General features: G+C 33.3%; 1 protein-coding gene across 1 annotated transcript; it reads right to left on the bottom strand.

Annotated features, from left to right (window-relative positions):
- Positions 1 to 619: 619 nt before the first annotated feature.
- On the bottom strand, positions 620 to 16,193 carry LOC131709371 (zinc finger protein 16-like). The gene is made up of 3 exons (XM_059011878.1): positions 15,416 to 16,193; positions 3,200 to 3,520; positions 620 to 2,298 (listed from the first exon to the last, which is right to left on the bottom strand). Exons 1-3 carry the CDS (start codon positions 15,543 to 15,545, stop codon positions 1,379 to 1,381), a joined length of 1,371 nt encoding a protein of 456 aa, XP_058867861.1. The 5' UTR covers positions 15,546 to 16,193; the 3' UTR covers positions 620 to 1,378.
- Between the last annotated feature and the right edge of the window lie 1,388 nt (positions 16,194 to 17,581).

Raw genomic sequence — 17,581 nt, 5'->3', positions numbered from 1 at the left:
GAACTACATTTCCCAGTGCCTAGTGCTCCTAATGAAGCCAGCAATGAGAACCATCTGGGTCAACTGCAACAAACTTGTGGATTCAGTACAGAGCTGCATACTAAGCTGTGGAGAAGCTAATCATAATCTACTTCAAACAAAAGATGGAGGCATTGTTGCTAAAAGTCCCATTTCCAAGTATTGAAAATGCCTGCTCTGTCTTCCATTCCTGATTCTGCAGTTTATAAATCCCCCATCCCTGATTCTAACTTCCATGCAGGCGTGTGAGATTGCTGTTTAAAATCTCACAACCTTGCAATCTAAAACACTACAAATAATAACGACTTGAAACTACAGATCATAAAATATCTAACGAGAGTGCATTTCCCAAAATCATAAATAATAAAAAGTTATAACAAACTTGTAAGCGCGGGGAACATTTTACAGGAAAGCGTAGAACTGAAATGGGCTTCAAAGCAACATCAAGTTAAACATGTAAAAACTATTTGTATAAACCACAGAGCTACAGAATACTTAATGACAAAATATATGCCTGATTGCACATGGATCGCTTGTATGAGCAGACAGCAGTTTAAAAAGCTGCTCCAGTCATGGTATATATAAGAAATGCAGAAACAAGGACATCTACGGTATTTATTACTGGAGTTTTAAAATGAAATCCTTGATTGACAAGACACTGAACAACATTTAAAACAGCATTTAATACAGGCAGCAAAACATTTTTAATATAGATTTTATTTGGTTTAGCAGTCTCGATGTCAATCAACAAATTGATATTAAAAACACAGAACCTGCGTTTGTTAATAGAGTACCCGAGAGAGAGAGAGAGGGCAGTATTAAACACATCCTGAGCAGAAATCATCTCGTTAAGAAGCAATGCTATGCAGCCCATTACATTCCTAAAAGCTCTCTGGTGCCCCCTGCTGGAAACAGTACTGCTTTACACTGCAAGCTGCCCGCATGATAACTGCAGTACACTGTGCTGTGTCTTGAGGTACCGCAGATTCACCGTGGTATCGGGGAAGCTTCCACAGAACCCACTGCAAGAGGCTGAGCAACGCAAGAGAAAGGAAAGAGAAACGTGCATTCATAATAACAATCTATTTAATATATTACTAATGTGAGGTAACACAATCCGAATGCTCAACAAGACGATGAATACAAGATGTACTTGTTCATATTTGAGTCTGTGAGCTTTTGATCTGAACAGATTGTGATTAGGGTGACCCTGTTTATCAAGCAAGTTTATTATTTTGTTTTCAGTAAATATTTTTGTATTTAGTCAAATGTCCTCCTGTTGTTTAAGTGTCTCTAAGTCTCTGCAATTCTGAGAATGTTCAATTCCTGTAAGAGCCAGCAATTAAGTACAGGGATAGGATTACACACCTGTGTGAATTTTATGGTGTCTTTTAAGGTTTCCAAACAGGCTGAATCTCTTCCCACAAACATCACAGTGATGAGGTTTCTCTCCTGTGTGAATGGCTTTGTGTTTTTTAAGGTTTCCTATGTGGCTGAATGTCTTCCCACAAACATCACAGTGATAAGGTTTCTCTCTTGTGTGAATTTGATGGTGTCTTTTAACGTCTCCTAACCGGCTGAATCTCTTCCCACAAACATCACAGTGGTAAGGTTTCTCTCCTGTGTGAATTTGATGGTGTCTTTTAAGGACTCCAGACTGGCTGAATCTCTTACCACAAACAGCAGAGTGATAAGGTTTCTCTCCTGTGTGAATTTTATGGTGTCTTTTAAGGTCTCCTAACTGACTGAATCTCTTCCCACACTCAGTGCAGTGATGAGGTTTCTCTCCTGTGTGAATGCGCTGGTGTGAATGAAGATTTCCTAACTGTGTGAAACTCTTATCACTGGACTGTATGTGGGAAGGTTTCTCTCCTGTGTGAATGCGCTGGTGTCTTTTAAGCAGTGATATATGATTGAAACTCTTCCCACAATCAGCCCAGGAACACGTAGTCCCTCCTGTGGGATTTCCCTTGTGAGTTTCAGGAGCGTCTAATTGACAGGAACTCTTCCCACCTTTAATAGAATGAGGCAAGGTCTTCAAGTTGCCCTGGGTTTCTGAATTGTTAAAACATGCAGAATGTGTCGTCTCTGTACTCTCCACAGTAAGTGGGTGTCTGTCTTGTAAAGAAGAGATTTTAACTGAGTGAGTTCTCAATGTCTTCACATATTCTTCTTGGGGTGTTGTTTCTCTGTGCTTCTTGCACTGTGGTTTGCCTCTAGAAGAGTTTTTGCACAGGGGTGATGGAGTGGAGTCGTGTTCTCCTTCAGCTACTTTAGAAGCTAAAGAAAGAAAGAGAAGAGAGACAAAGGTTATTGTACAGCATTCTTCCACATGCACTGTTCTGCAGGGCTTCATGTCATAAACATGACAATAATAACACAGCAATGCTTACTGTGAGACACACAAGAGTGAAATGTGCCACTGAGAGCAAGCATTACAGTCCCTGGGATAGTTGTTGTGAGATAAGCTTTTAAAACATGATATTGTATTTGAATAAAGTGTAAGAAATAAAATAAGACTGATGGGTCATACAATACGGGTTCACTCTCATTGTGGCGATGCTGCTGCATACTCTCCACAGAAATGCTCTACTGAAATGTTTCTTCTGGGGACGCTAAGCAACCAGACTGGATGTGACATCACCCAGTGATGGGACATTTGATCCCTGCAGCTCTGTAAAGCTGTGGGAGCAGCACAACTGCAAACAGTCTATCAGAAATGTGGAAAGGCACAGATCTAACACAGGGGTGTCCAAAGCTGGCCCTTCCACTCATGCTCTTTGTTCCAACCCTGTTCTGAGTTGTTTAAATGAACCAATTAAAGCTCCATCCAGGCACAGGAGCAGCACTTTATAGAAGTGAACCTGTTCAATGAGGAGTGGAATGGCCTCCAGGAACGTGATTGGACAGCTCTGATATCACAGCATTCTAAAGAGGCGTGGCAGTGGCTGCACATCTAGCGTGATTGGACAGCGCTGATCTCACAGCATTCTAAAGAGGTGTGGCAGTGGCAGCACAGTTAGCAGGAGCCTCAGGAGCAAGCACAGTGATGTCCTTGTTGACATTGTGGTTGGGCAGCTCCCCTTGGTTAATATATTAATCTCAAGCACACTGCTGGTGTTCAGTACCAGGTTCTGCAGGATGAATAGGCAGCTCAATGCTGCTTGTTTTGTAGGATTACCTCCAAATCCCAGATCACATTCAGATGGAGAATCATCACACAGGTTGGATCCCAGCTTGGTGTTCTCCTCAAGTGTACAGACATTATTTTCAGTAGGAAGTTCCTCTGCGATGGGGACACATTCCTGTTCTATGAATTCCTCTTTAATAGGAACACATTCCTGTTCAGGGATGTCTTCCTCTTTAACACATGTCAGCCCTGTAACCTGTATTAGACTTGCACACCACTCCTGCTCAAAGGACTCCTCTTGTGTGTAAACTGCTTCTATCTTTGGCCCTTCCTGTGCTTCAGATTCAGGGATAGCGTGGCTCTCAATGGGATCTGTGGGAAACAAAATTGTATAAAATTACAACTCTTACTTACTAGCTAGGCTCCTCTACAAAGCCAGCCCCTTGTCAGAATGACTGAATAGATTCAATTCTTTTAGCCTGTCTGCATACGACATGCCTTTTAAACCTGGGATAATTCTGGTTGCTCTTCTTTGCACTCTTTCTAGATCAGCAATATCCTTTTTGTAACGAGGTGACTAGAACTGAACACAATATTCTAGATGTGGTCTTGCTAATGCATTATAAAGTGTTAACATTACTTCCCTTGATTTAAATTCAACACTTTTCACAATATATCCGAGCATCTTGTTGGCTTTTTTTATAGCTTCCCCACATTGTCTAGATGAAGACATTTCTGAGTCAACATAATGTCACCGGGTCTAAGAGGAGCTATCTCTCTTATTTTATTGATTTATTTTTAATTAATACAGTTACTTTACCCTTTTTTAACTCCCAAATTACAACACATTTTCCCTCACAGCAGGAAACCGCACAACAGCTGAGGACAACAGAGGCAAGTCTCAGCAAAGTGTCTGAGGAATGTCTTTCTGTGAACTCATACTGTATTGTGATCATGGTTTGGATGGAAACTGTCAACACAGAATACAAGTTTCAATGTGTCAAATACAACGAGCAGACAAGGGGCTGCAGCAGGAGAGCTGCTTATTCTCAAAGCAGCTTCATGGACACAAGTGATTTACACAATTCTGACTTTTCAAAGTGCAGCAACATGTTTTTTTGTACAAACTCCACCTGTGTAATAATCATTAGTAACAACATTGGAAGCTTACTTGTGCAACGTCATGTGAACTGTAGATATGCATCCAATCACATCCCTTCTAGTATTACAATACATTTGTAATGGTGTGGCTCTCCCTATTGCATGCATCCTCTGCTCTTAAATAATACCATGTATTAGTAAATGTCTGGGTTTTAAACAATATGAGCGATCGTTTCCTAATTCTGTTATACCCTGTATTAGTAAGTGTCTGGGTTTGAAACAATATGACCGATCATTTCCTAATTCTGTTTACCATCAGCTGAACAATGTACTTTATTTATTTATTTTATGGTTAGAATTTTTCTAACAAACTGCAGAATAATACACACTGTTATAGTATAATATATACTGCACCACTATCCATTCTTAATAATACACACTGTTATAGTATAATATATACTGCACCACTATCCATTCTTAATAATACACACTGTTATAGTATAATATATACTGCACCACTATCCATTCTTAATACACACTGTTATAGTATAATATATACTGTACCACTATCCATTCTTAATAATACACACTGTTATAGTATAATATATACTGCACCACTATCCATTCTTAATAATACACACTGTTATAGTATAATATATACTGCACCACTATCCATTCTTAATAATACACACTGTTATAGTATAATATATACTGCAAAGCTATCCATTCTTAATACACACTGTTATAGTATAATATATACTGCACCACTATCCATTCTTAATAATATACACTGTTATAGTATAATATATACTGCACCACTATCCATTCTTAATAATACACACTGTTATAGTATAATATATACTGCACCACTATCCATTCTTAATAATACACACTGTAATAGTATAATATATACTGCACCACTATCCATTCCTAATACACACTGTTATAGTATAATATATACTGCACCGCTATCCATTCTTAATAATACACACTGTTATAGTATAATATATACTGTACCACTATCCATTCTTAATAATACACACTGTTATAGTATAATATATACTGCACCACTATCCATTCTTAATAATACACACTGTTATAGTATAATATATACTGTACCACTATCCATTCTTAATAATACACACTGTTATAGTATAATATATACTGCACCACTATCCATTCTTAATACACACTGTTATAGTATAATATATACTGCACCACTATCCATTCTTAATAATACACACTGTTATAGTATAATATATACTGCACCACTATCCATTCTTAATAATACACACTGTTATAGTATAATATATACTGCACCACTATCCATTCTTAATACACACTGTTATAGTATAATATATACTGCACCACTATCCATTCTTAATACACACTGTTATAGTATAATATATACTGCACCGCTATCCATTCTTAATAATACACACTGTTATAGTATAATATATACTGCACCACTATCCATTCTTAATACACACTGTTATAGTATAATATATACTGCACCACTATCCATTCTTAATAATACACACTGTTATAGTATAATATATACTGTACCACTATCCATTCTTAATAATACACACTGTTATAGTATAATATATACTGCACCACTATCCATTCTTAATAATACACACTGTTATAGTATAATATATACTGTACCACTATCCATTCTTAATAATACACACTGTTATAGTATAATATATACTGCACCACTATCCATTCTTAATAATACACACTGTTATAGTATAATATATACTGCACCACTATCCATTCTTAATAATACACACTGTTATAGTATAATATATACTGCACCACTATCCATTCTTAATAATACACACTGTTATAGTATAATATATACTGCACCACTATCCATTCTTAATACACACTGTTATAGTATAATATATACTGCACCACTATCCATTCTTAATAATACACACTGTTATAGTATAATATATACTGCACCACTATCCATTCTTAATAATACACACTGTTATAGTATAATATATACTGCACCGCTATTCATTCTTAATAATACACACTGTTATAGTATAATATATACTGTACCACTATCCATTCTTAATAATACACACTGTTATAGTATAATATATACTGCACCACTATCCATTCTTAATAATACACACTGTTATAGTATAATATATACTGCACCACTATCCATTCTTAATAATACACACTGTTATAGTATAATATATACTGCACCACTATCCATTCTTAATACACACTGTTATAGTATAATATATACTGTACCACTATCCATTCTTAATAATACACACTGTTATAGTATAATATATACTGCACCACTATCCATTCTTAATAATACACACTGTTATAGTATAATATATACTGCACCACTATCCATTCTTAATAATACACACTGTTATAGTATAATATATACTGCAAAGCTATCCATTCTTAATACACACTGTTATAGTATAATATATACTGCACCACTATCCATTCTTAATAATATACACTGTTATAGTATAATATATACTGCACCACTATCCATTCTTAATAATACACACTGTTATAGTATAATATATACTGCACCACTATCCATTCTTAATAATACACACTGTAATAGTATAATATATACTGCACCACTATCCATTCCTAATACACACTGTTATAGTATAATATATACTGCACCGCTATCCATTCTTAATAATACACACTGTTATAGTATAATATATACTGTACCACTATCCATTCTTAATAATACACACTGTTATAGTATAATATATACTGCACCACTATCCATTCTTAATAATACACACTGTTATAGTATAATATATACTGTACCACTATCCATTCTTAATAATACACACTGTTATAGTATAATATATACTGCACCACTATCCATTCTTAATACACACTGTTATAGTATAATATATACTGCACCACTATCCATTCTTAATAATACACACTGTTATAGTATAATATATACTGCACCACTATCCATTCTTAATAATACACACTGTTATAGTATAATATATACTGCACCACTATCCATTCTTAATACACACTGTTATAGTATAATATATACTGCACCACTATCCATTCTTAATACACACTGTTATAGTATAATATATACTGCACCGCTATCCATTCTTAATAATACACACTGTTATAGTATAATATATACTGCACCACTATCCATTCTTAATACACACTGTTATAGTATAATATATACTGCACCACTATCCATTCTTAATAATACACACTGTTATAGTATAATATATACTGTACCACTATCCATTCTTAATAATACACACTGTTATAGTATAATATATACTGCACCACTATCCATTCTTAATAATACACACTGTTATAGTATAATATATACTGTACCACTATCCATTCTTAATAATACACACTGTTATAGTATAATATATACTGCACCACTATCCATTCTTAATAATACACACTGTTATAGTATAATATATACTGCACCACTATCCATTCTTAATAATACACACTGTTATAGTATAATATATACTGCACCACTATCCATTCTTAATAATACACACTGTTATAGTATAATATATACTGCACCACTATCCATTCTTAATACACACTGTTATAGTATAATATATACTGCACCACTATCCATTCTTAATAATACACACTGTTATAGTATAATATATACTGCACCACTATCCATTCTTAATAATACACACTGTTATAGTATAATATATACTGCACCGCTATTCATTCTTAATAATACACACTGTTATAGTATAATATATACTGCACCACTATCCATTCTTAATACACACTGTTATAGTATAATATATACTGCACCACTATCCATTCTTAATACACACTGTTATAGTATAATATGCACCGCTATCCATTCTTAATAATACACACTGTTATAGTATAATATATACTGCACCACTATCCATTCTTAATAATACACACTGTTATAGTATAATATATACTGCACCGCTACCCATTCTTAATAATACACACTGTTATAGTATAATATATACTGCACCACTATCCATTCTTAATAATCCACACTGTTATAGTATAATATATACTGCACCACTATCCATTCTTAATAATACACACTGTTATAGTATAATATATACTGCACCACTATCCATTCTTAATAATACACACTGTTATAGTATAATATATACTGCACCACTATCCATTCTTAATACACACTGTTATAGTATAATATATACTGCACCACTATCCATTCTTAATAATACACACTGTTATAGTATAATATATACTGCACCACTATCCATTCTTAATACACACTGTTATAGTATAATATATACTGCACCACTATCCATTCTTAACAGACACTGTTATAGTATAATATATACTGCACCACTATCCATTCTTAATAATACACACTGTTATAGTATAATATATACTGCACCACTATCCATTCTTAATAATACACACTGTTATAGTATAATATATACTGCACCACTATCCATTCTTAATAATACACACTGTTATAGTATAATATATACTGCACCACTATCCATTCCTAATACACACTGTTATAGTATAATATATACTGCACCACTATCCATTCTTAATAATACACACTGTTATAGTATAATATATACTGCACCACTATCCATTCTTAATAATACACACTGTTATAGTATAATATATACTGCACCACTATCCATTCTTAATAATACACACTGTTATAGTATAATATATACTGCACCACTATCCATTCCTAATACACACTGTTATAGTATAATATATACTGCACCACTATCCATTCTTAATAATACACACTGTTATAGTATAATATATACTGCACCACTATCCATTCTTAATAATACACACTGTTATAGTATAATATATACTGCACCACTATCCATTCTTAACAGACACTGTTATAGTATAATATATACTGCACCACTATCCATTCTTAATAATACACACTGTTATAGTATAATATATACTGCACCACTATCCATTCTTAATACACACTGTTATAGTATAATATATACTGCACCACTATCCATTCTTAATACACACTGTTATAGTATAATATATACTGCACCGCTATCCATTCTTAATAATACACACTGTTATAGTATAATATATACTGCACCACTATCCATTCTTAATAATACACACTGTTATAGTATAATATATACCGCACCGCTATCCATTCTTAATAATACACACTGTTATAGTATAATATATACTGTACCACTATCCATTCTTAATAATACACACTGTTATAGTATAATATATACTGCACCACTATCCATTCTTAATACACACTGTTATAGTATAATATATACTGCACCACTATCCATTCTTAATAATACACACTGTTATAGTATAATATATACTGCACCACTATCCATTCTTAATACACACTGTTATAGTATAATATATACTGCACCGCTATCCATTCTTAATAATACACACTGTTATAGTATAATATATACTGCACCACTATCCATTCTTAATAATACACACTGTTATAGTATAATATGTACTGCACCACTATCCATTCTTAATAATACACACTGTTATAGTATAATATATACTGCACCACTACCCATTCTTAATAATACACACTGTTATAGTATAATATATACTGCACCACTATCCATTCTTAATAATACACACTGTTATAGTATAATATATACTGCACCACTATCCATTCTTAATAATACACACTGTTATAGTATAATATATACTGCACCGCTATTCATTCTTAATAATACACACTGTTATAGTATAATATATACTGCACCACTATCCATTCTTAATACACACTGTTATAGTATAATATATACTGCACCACTATCCATTCTTAATACACACTGTTATAGTATAATATGCACCGCTATCCATTCTTAATAATACACACTGTTATAGTATAATATATACTGCACCACTATCCATTCTTAATACACACTGTTATAGTATAATATATACTGCACCGCTATCCATTCTTAATAATACACACTGTTATAGTATAATATATACTGCACCGCTATCCATTCTTAATAATACACACTGTTATAGTATAATATATACTGCACCACTATCCATTCTTAATAATACACACTGTTATAGTATAATATATACTGCACCACTATCCATTCTTAATAATACACACTGTTATAGTATAATATATACTGTACCACTATCCATTCTTAATAATACACACTGTTATAGTATAATATATACTGCACCACTATCCATTCTTAATAATACACACTGTTATAGTATAATATATACTGCACCACTATCCATTCTTAATACACACTGTTATAGTATAATATATACTGCACCACTATCCATTCTTAATAATACACACTGTTATAGTATAATATATACTGCACCACTATCCATTCTTAATACACACTGTTATAGTATAATATATACTGCACCACTATCCATTCTTAATAATACACACTGTTATAGTATAATATATACTGTACCACTATCCATTCTTAATAATACACACTGTTATAGTATAATATATACTGCACCACTATCCATTCTTAATAATACACACTGTTATAGTATAATATATACTGTACCACTATCCATTCTTAATAATACACACTGTTATAGTATAATATATACTGCACCACTATCCATTCTTAATAATACACACTGTTATAGTATAATATATACTGCACCACTATCCATTCTTAATAATACACACTGTTATAGTATAATATATACTGCACCACTATCCATTCTTAATAATACACACTGTTATAATATAATATATACTGCACCACTATCCATTCTTAATACACACTGTTATAGTATAATATATACTGCACCACTATCCATTCTTAATAATACACACTGTTATAGTATAATATATACTGCACCACTATCCATTCTTAATAATACACACTGTTATAGTATAATATATACTGCACCGCTATTCATTCTTAATAATACACACTGTTATAGTATAATATATACTGCACCACTATCCATTCTTAATAATACACACTGTTATAGTATAATATATACTGCACCACTATCCATTCTTAATACACACTGTTATAGTATAATATATACTGCACCACTATCCATTCTTAATACACACTGTTATAGTATAATATGCACCGCTATCCATTCTTAATAATACACACTGTTATAGTATAATATATACTGCACCACTATCCATTCTTAATAATACACACTGTTATAGTATAATATATACTGCACCGCTACCCATTCTTAATAATACACACTGTTATAGTATAATATATACTGCACCACTATCCATTCTTAATAATACACACTGTTATAGTATAATATATACTGCACCACTATCCATTCTTAATACACACTGTTATAGTATAATATATACTGCACCACTATCCATTCTTAATAATACACACTGTTATAGTATAATATATACTGCACCACTATCCATTCTTAATACACACTGTTATAGTATAATATATACTGCACCACTATCCATTCTTAATAATACACACTGTTATAGTATAATATATACTGCACCACTATCCATTCTTAATAATACACACTGTTATAGTATAATATATACTGCACCACTATCCATTCTTAACAGACACTGTTATAGTATAATATATACTGCACCACTATCCATTCTTAATAATACACACTGTTATAGTATAATATATACTGCACCACTATCCATTCTTAATAATACACACTGTTATAGTATAATATATACTGCACCACTATCCATTCCTAATACACACTGTTATAGTATAATATATACTGCACCACTATCCATTCTTAATAATACACACTGTTATAGTATAATACATACTGCACCACTATCCATTCTTAATAATACACACTGTTATAGTATAATATATACTGCACCACTATCCATTCTTAACAGACACTGTTATAGTATAATATATACTGCACCACTATCCATTCTTAATACACACTGTTATAGTATAATATATACTGCACCGCTATCCATTCTTAATAATACACACTGTTATAGTATAATATATACTGCACCACTATCCATTCTTAATAATACACACTGTTATAGTATAATATATACCGCACCGCTATCCATTCTTAATAATACACACTGTTATAGTATAATATATACTGCACCACTATCCATTCTTAATAATACACACTGTTATAGTATAATATATACTGCGCCACTATCCATTCTTAATAATACACACTGTTATAGTATAATATATACTGCACCACTATCCATTCTTAATACACACTGTTATAGTATAATATATACTGCACCACTATCCATTCTTAATAATACACACTGTTATAGTATAATATATACTGCACCACTATCCATTCTTAATAATACACACTGTTATAGTATAATATATACTGCACCACTATCCATTCTTAATAATACACACTGTTATAGTATAATATATACTGCACCACTATCCATTCTTAATAATACACACTGTTATAGTATAATATATACTGCACCACTATCCATTCTTAATAATACACACTGTTATAGTATAATATATACTGCACCGCTATCCATTCTTAATAATACACACTGTTATAGTATAATATATACTGCACCACTATCCATTCTTAATAATACACACTGTTATAGTATAATATATACTGCACCACTATCCATTCTTAATACACACTGTTATAGTATAATATATACTGTACCACTATCCATTCTTAATAATACACACTGTTATAGTATAATATATACTGCACCACTATCCATTCTTAATACACACTGTTATAGTATAATATATACTGTACCACTATCCATTCTTAATAATACACACTGTTATAGTATAATATATACTGCACCACTATCCATTCTTAATAATACACACTGTTATAGTATAATATATACTGCACCACTATCCATTCTTAATAATACACACTGTTATAGTATAATATATACTGCACCACTATCCATTCTTAATAATACACACTGTTATAGTATAATATATACTGCACCACTATCCATTCTTAATACACACTGTTATAGTATAATATATACTGCACCACTATCCATTCTTAATAATACACACTGTTATAGTATAATATATACTGCACCACTATCCATTCTTAATAATACACACTGTTATAGTATAATATATACTGCACCGCTATCCATTCTTAATAATACACACTGTTATAGTATAATATATACTGCACCACTATCCATTCTTAATAATACACACTGTTATAGTATAATATATACTGCACCACTATCCATTCTTAATAATACACACTGTTATAGTATAATATATACTGCACCGCTATCCATTCTTAATAATACACACTGTTATAGTATAATATATACTGCACCACTATCCATTCTTAATAATACACACTGTTATAGTATAATATATACTGCACCACTATCCATTCTTAATAATACACACTGTTATAGTATAATATATACTGCACCGCTATCCATTCTTAATAATACACACTGTTATAGTATAATATATACTGTACCACTATCCATTCTTAATACACACTGTTATAGTATAATATATACTGCACCACTATCCATTCTTAATAATACACACTGTTATAGTATAATATATACTGCACCACTATCCATTCTTAATAATACACACTGTTATAGTATAATATATACTGCACCACTATCCATTCTTAATAATACACACTGTTATAGCATAATATATACTGTACCACTATCCATTCTTAATAATACACACTGTTATAGTATAATATATACTGCACCACTATCCATTCTTAATAATACACACTGTTATAGTATAATATATACTGCACCGCTATCCATTCTTAATAATACACACTGTTATAGTATAATATATACTGCACCACTATCCATTCTTAATAATACACACTGTTATAGTATAATATATACTGCACCACTATCCATTCTTAATAATACACACTGTTATAGTATAATATATACTGCACCACTATCCATTCTTAATAATACACACTGTTATAGTATAATATATACTGCACCACTATCCATTCTTAATAATACACACTGTTATAGTATAATATATACTGCACCACTATCCATTCTTAATAATACACACTGTTATAGTATAATATATACTGCACCACTATCCATTCTTAATACACACTGTTATAGTATAATATATACTGCACCACTATCCATTCTTAATAATACACACTGTTATAGTATAATATATACTGCACCACTATCCATTCTTAATAATACACACTGTTATAGTATAATATATACTGCACCGCTATCCATTCTTAATAATACACACTGTTATAGTATAATATATACTGCACCACTATCCATTCTTAATAATACACACTGTTATAGTATAATATATACTGCACCACTATCCATTCTTAATAATACACACTGTTATAGTATAATATATACTGCACCACTATCCATTCTTAATAATACACACTGTTATAGTATAATATATACTGCACCACTATCCATTCTTAATAATACACACTGTTATAGTATAATATATACTGCACCACTATCCATTCTTAATAATACATGAAGGCAGGGTGCTGATGCCACCCCCTGTATTGACCCAGTAAGGTCTGGAAAGGTCGCTGTAAATGTGTGTGAGGAACAATAAGGAAACAGGACTACAGCAAAATAATGAGCCGCGACTGTACCAAAGAGAAACACAGCACTGTAGCTGAAGACAATGCAACCACTGATCTAAAAACAGATGTGCAGTCAAACACGAAAACACGATGCGCTGCTGTGTGTTGATATGAGGTCCCAAATCATTATTCTAAAGCTCTGCAATATGGTCTGTGACTCTCAGTGGGACTCTATACAAGACATCACTTTACCTGAAGGATAGACACTGTGTAAGACTCTCTAATTACAGACTGGTTAAGACTTACCAATATAGTAGTTTCTTAGTTTCTAGAATACCTATTTAAATATGAATTAGACTAGGTTAGATGCACTACGTTCTTATAATCTATAAAATAACACAATGCCTCAATTAGACTGCTTATAACCAATATTAGGACAGAGCTGTGCTATTAACCGCGCTTATAATAATCAAACACTTTAAAACGTGTCTGAAGAGAGATTCGAAACAAGATCTTTCCAGTAGAAGGTGGTTTGAGGTGTTGGATTGACCGAGCAATACCACACAATAAAACCAATCTTACCTTGAAATATGAAAGGCTGTTTAATGTCTGCATGTGCAGCGTTTATACACCCTCGCACGGCTTTCAGCTCGCTCTCTGATATTTCCAATCTCAGCTTCAGACTTTCATTCTCTCTCTTCACTGCAGACATTTCCTCTTGTAATTCAGTGAATTTGCTGCTCACAGCTTCAGTAATCGCGCACACGACGCTGTCTGCAGCCGCTTTCACTGCGAGCTCGACGGTGGAGGCGAGCTCGTCTTGAAACAACGACACGGAGACACTGACGCGTCCATCTTCACTGGTTTAGTTTGAGACTGCTCTAGCGGAATCCTCTTTGCATTCAGAAACACCGCCTTCGGTTTGTATTTAGTAAGATATATCTGTTTTTATCGTAGCCTTCCCATTCAAATATATTCATCACTTCTTCTGGTGTGATAAAGAAAGAACACAAACAACAGGCTTTGCAAGGAGTAACTTTCCTTTGGTCTTTCAGAATCGCGCAGAGCTCTGCTGGAGCTTCAACGCGTTTGTTTCTCAGTAAATCATCTCATTGAAAAGCTCGACTTGTCTGTAGCTGCGACTGACGCGCTCTGCTCTGTGTGTGAAATTCAACACAGAAAAGGGATGCTTTCCTTTTCACGGAACTCCGTGCAGGTAATAAACAAACACAAAAATCACTAATTATTAGAAAACATTTCATCCCAGCCTAAATCCTTTAAACAGCAGGAGACAGCGTGTTGTAAAATCATCACTGACTGCAGCCTCCTCTCCACACATGAACAAAACAAACCTCTCTATTTCCTGCACTGAAATGAAAGCGTCACTAGCAGAAGGCGGGCCTGGTTGGACCCATCGCGTATTATTGGCTGTAGAAACACTCTATCCCCAGCATGTGAGCCTGATTGGCTGTAGAAACACTCTATCCCCAGCATGTGAGCCTGATTGGCTGGCCTCCCTGTCGAGGCGGTTATGAAACTGGATCGCAGAGTTCGCCATGTTGGCTCTTTCAGCGCGGTGTTCTATACGATGCGGACACTGCGCGAGATCCGAAATGGCGCCAGTTTCGAACGTCTCTGCGTTCTCATGCGCGCGCTCAATTCCAAAGCCGCCGCTGCTGCTGCGCGCGTGGGGTTTGAAAGCTGCAGAGGATTTTACATCATCAGAAAGCAGCGGACAGCGCAGCGAGTTAACATTTCCAAAAGCATGCTTTTGACAGCACCGATTAACTTGTGTACTGGTTCAGTACCGGCCTCCGTACAACCACGGGATCATATGCGTTACACGACACGTCACTGCACACACAATATATATATATATATATATATATATATATATATATATATATATATATATATATATATATATATATATATATATATTAGCTCAGAGCCAGCTGCCCAGCGTTTCGATATGTTGTACATATCTTTCTCAAGGGAGCCTGTGTTTGAATCCAAACATTGGAGGTATTTATAGGTTTTTGACGGCATGACAACTACTTGTTATTGTTTACATTCAAATTCATGATTTATTCTTATTAGATGTAATGGTGTTCTATATATTGTGACATAAATTTTGTTTATTTATTTAAATGTTATATATTTATTGAAGTTAATTAGTTCATTCTTTTCTGTTGAGTCCCGCTGGCATCATCGTGTTCAGTCTATTTATCCATTTACTTTCTTTTATTCTTCTATATGTCGCATTGTCTAATTTGAGCTGTTCTAATACTACAAACTTTACATCATTCATGTCATGTCCCTGACTGGTGAAGTGCTGTACTATTGGTTCATTCATTTTTTTATTTCTAATTAATGAAAGGTGGTTCTGAATTCTTTTATATAAAGTAGTTCCAGTCTCTCCAACATATTTGATTTAATCACATTTTTCACAGGCTATTCCATAAACAACATTGCTATTTTTACAGCAGCTATAGACAAGTCGAGCTTTTCAATGAGATGATTTACTGAGAAACAAACGCGTTGAAGCTCCAGCAGAGCTCTGCGCGATTCTAAAACACGAAAGGAAAGTTTATTTTTTTTTGTATTAGTTTTAGAGTGCTCTTAAGTTTAAACTCTTTTTCAGCTGATGCAGTTTATTTGCCATTCGGAAGAAAAACTGAAAAAAAGTTTATCTTGGAAGCAAAACCAAAAAAAAATAGCGTATAGTTTTCTTTGTGTTGAATTTGT

This window comes from Acipenser ruthenus, chromosome 43 (genome assembly GCF_902713425.1).
Source record: "Acipenser ruthenus chromosome 43, fAciRut3.2 maternal haplotype, whole genome shotgun sequence".
NCBI lineage: Eukaryota > Metazoa > Chordata > Actinopteri > Acipenseriformes > Acipenseridae > Acipenser > Acipenser ruthenus.
This window is presented reverse-complemented; position numbering and strand designations above follow the sequence as displayed.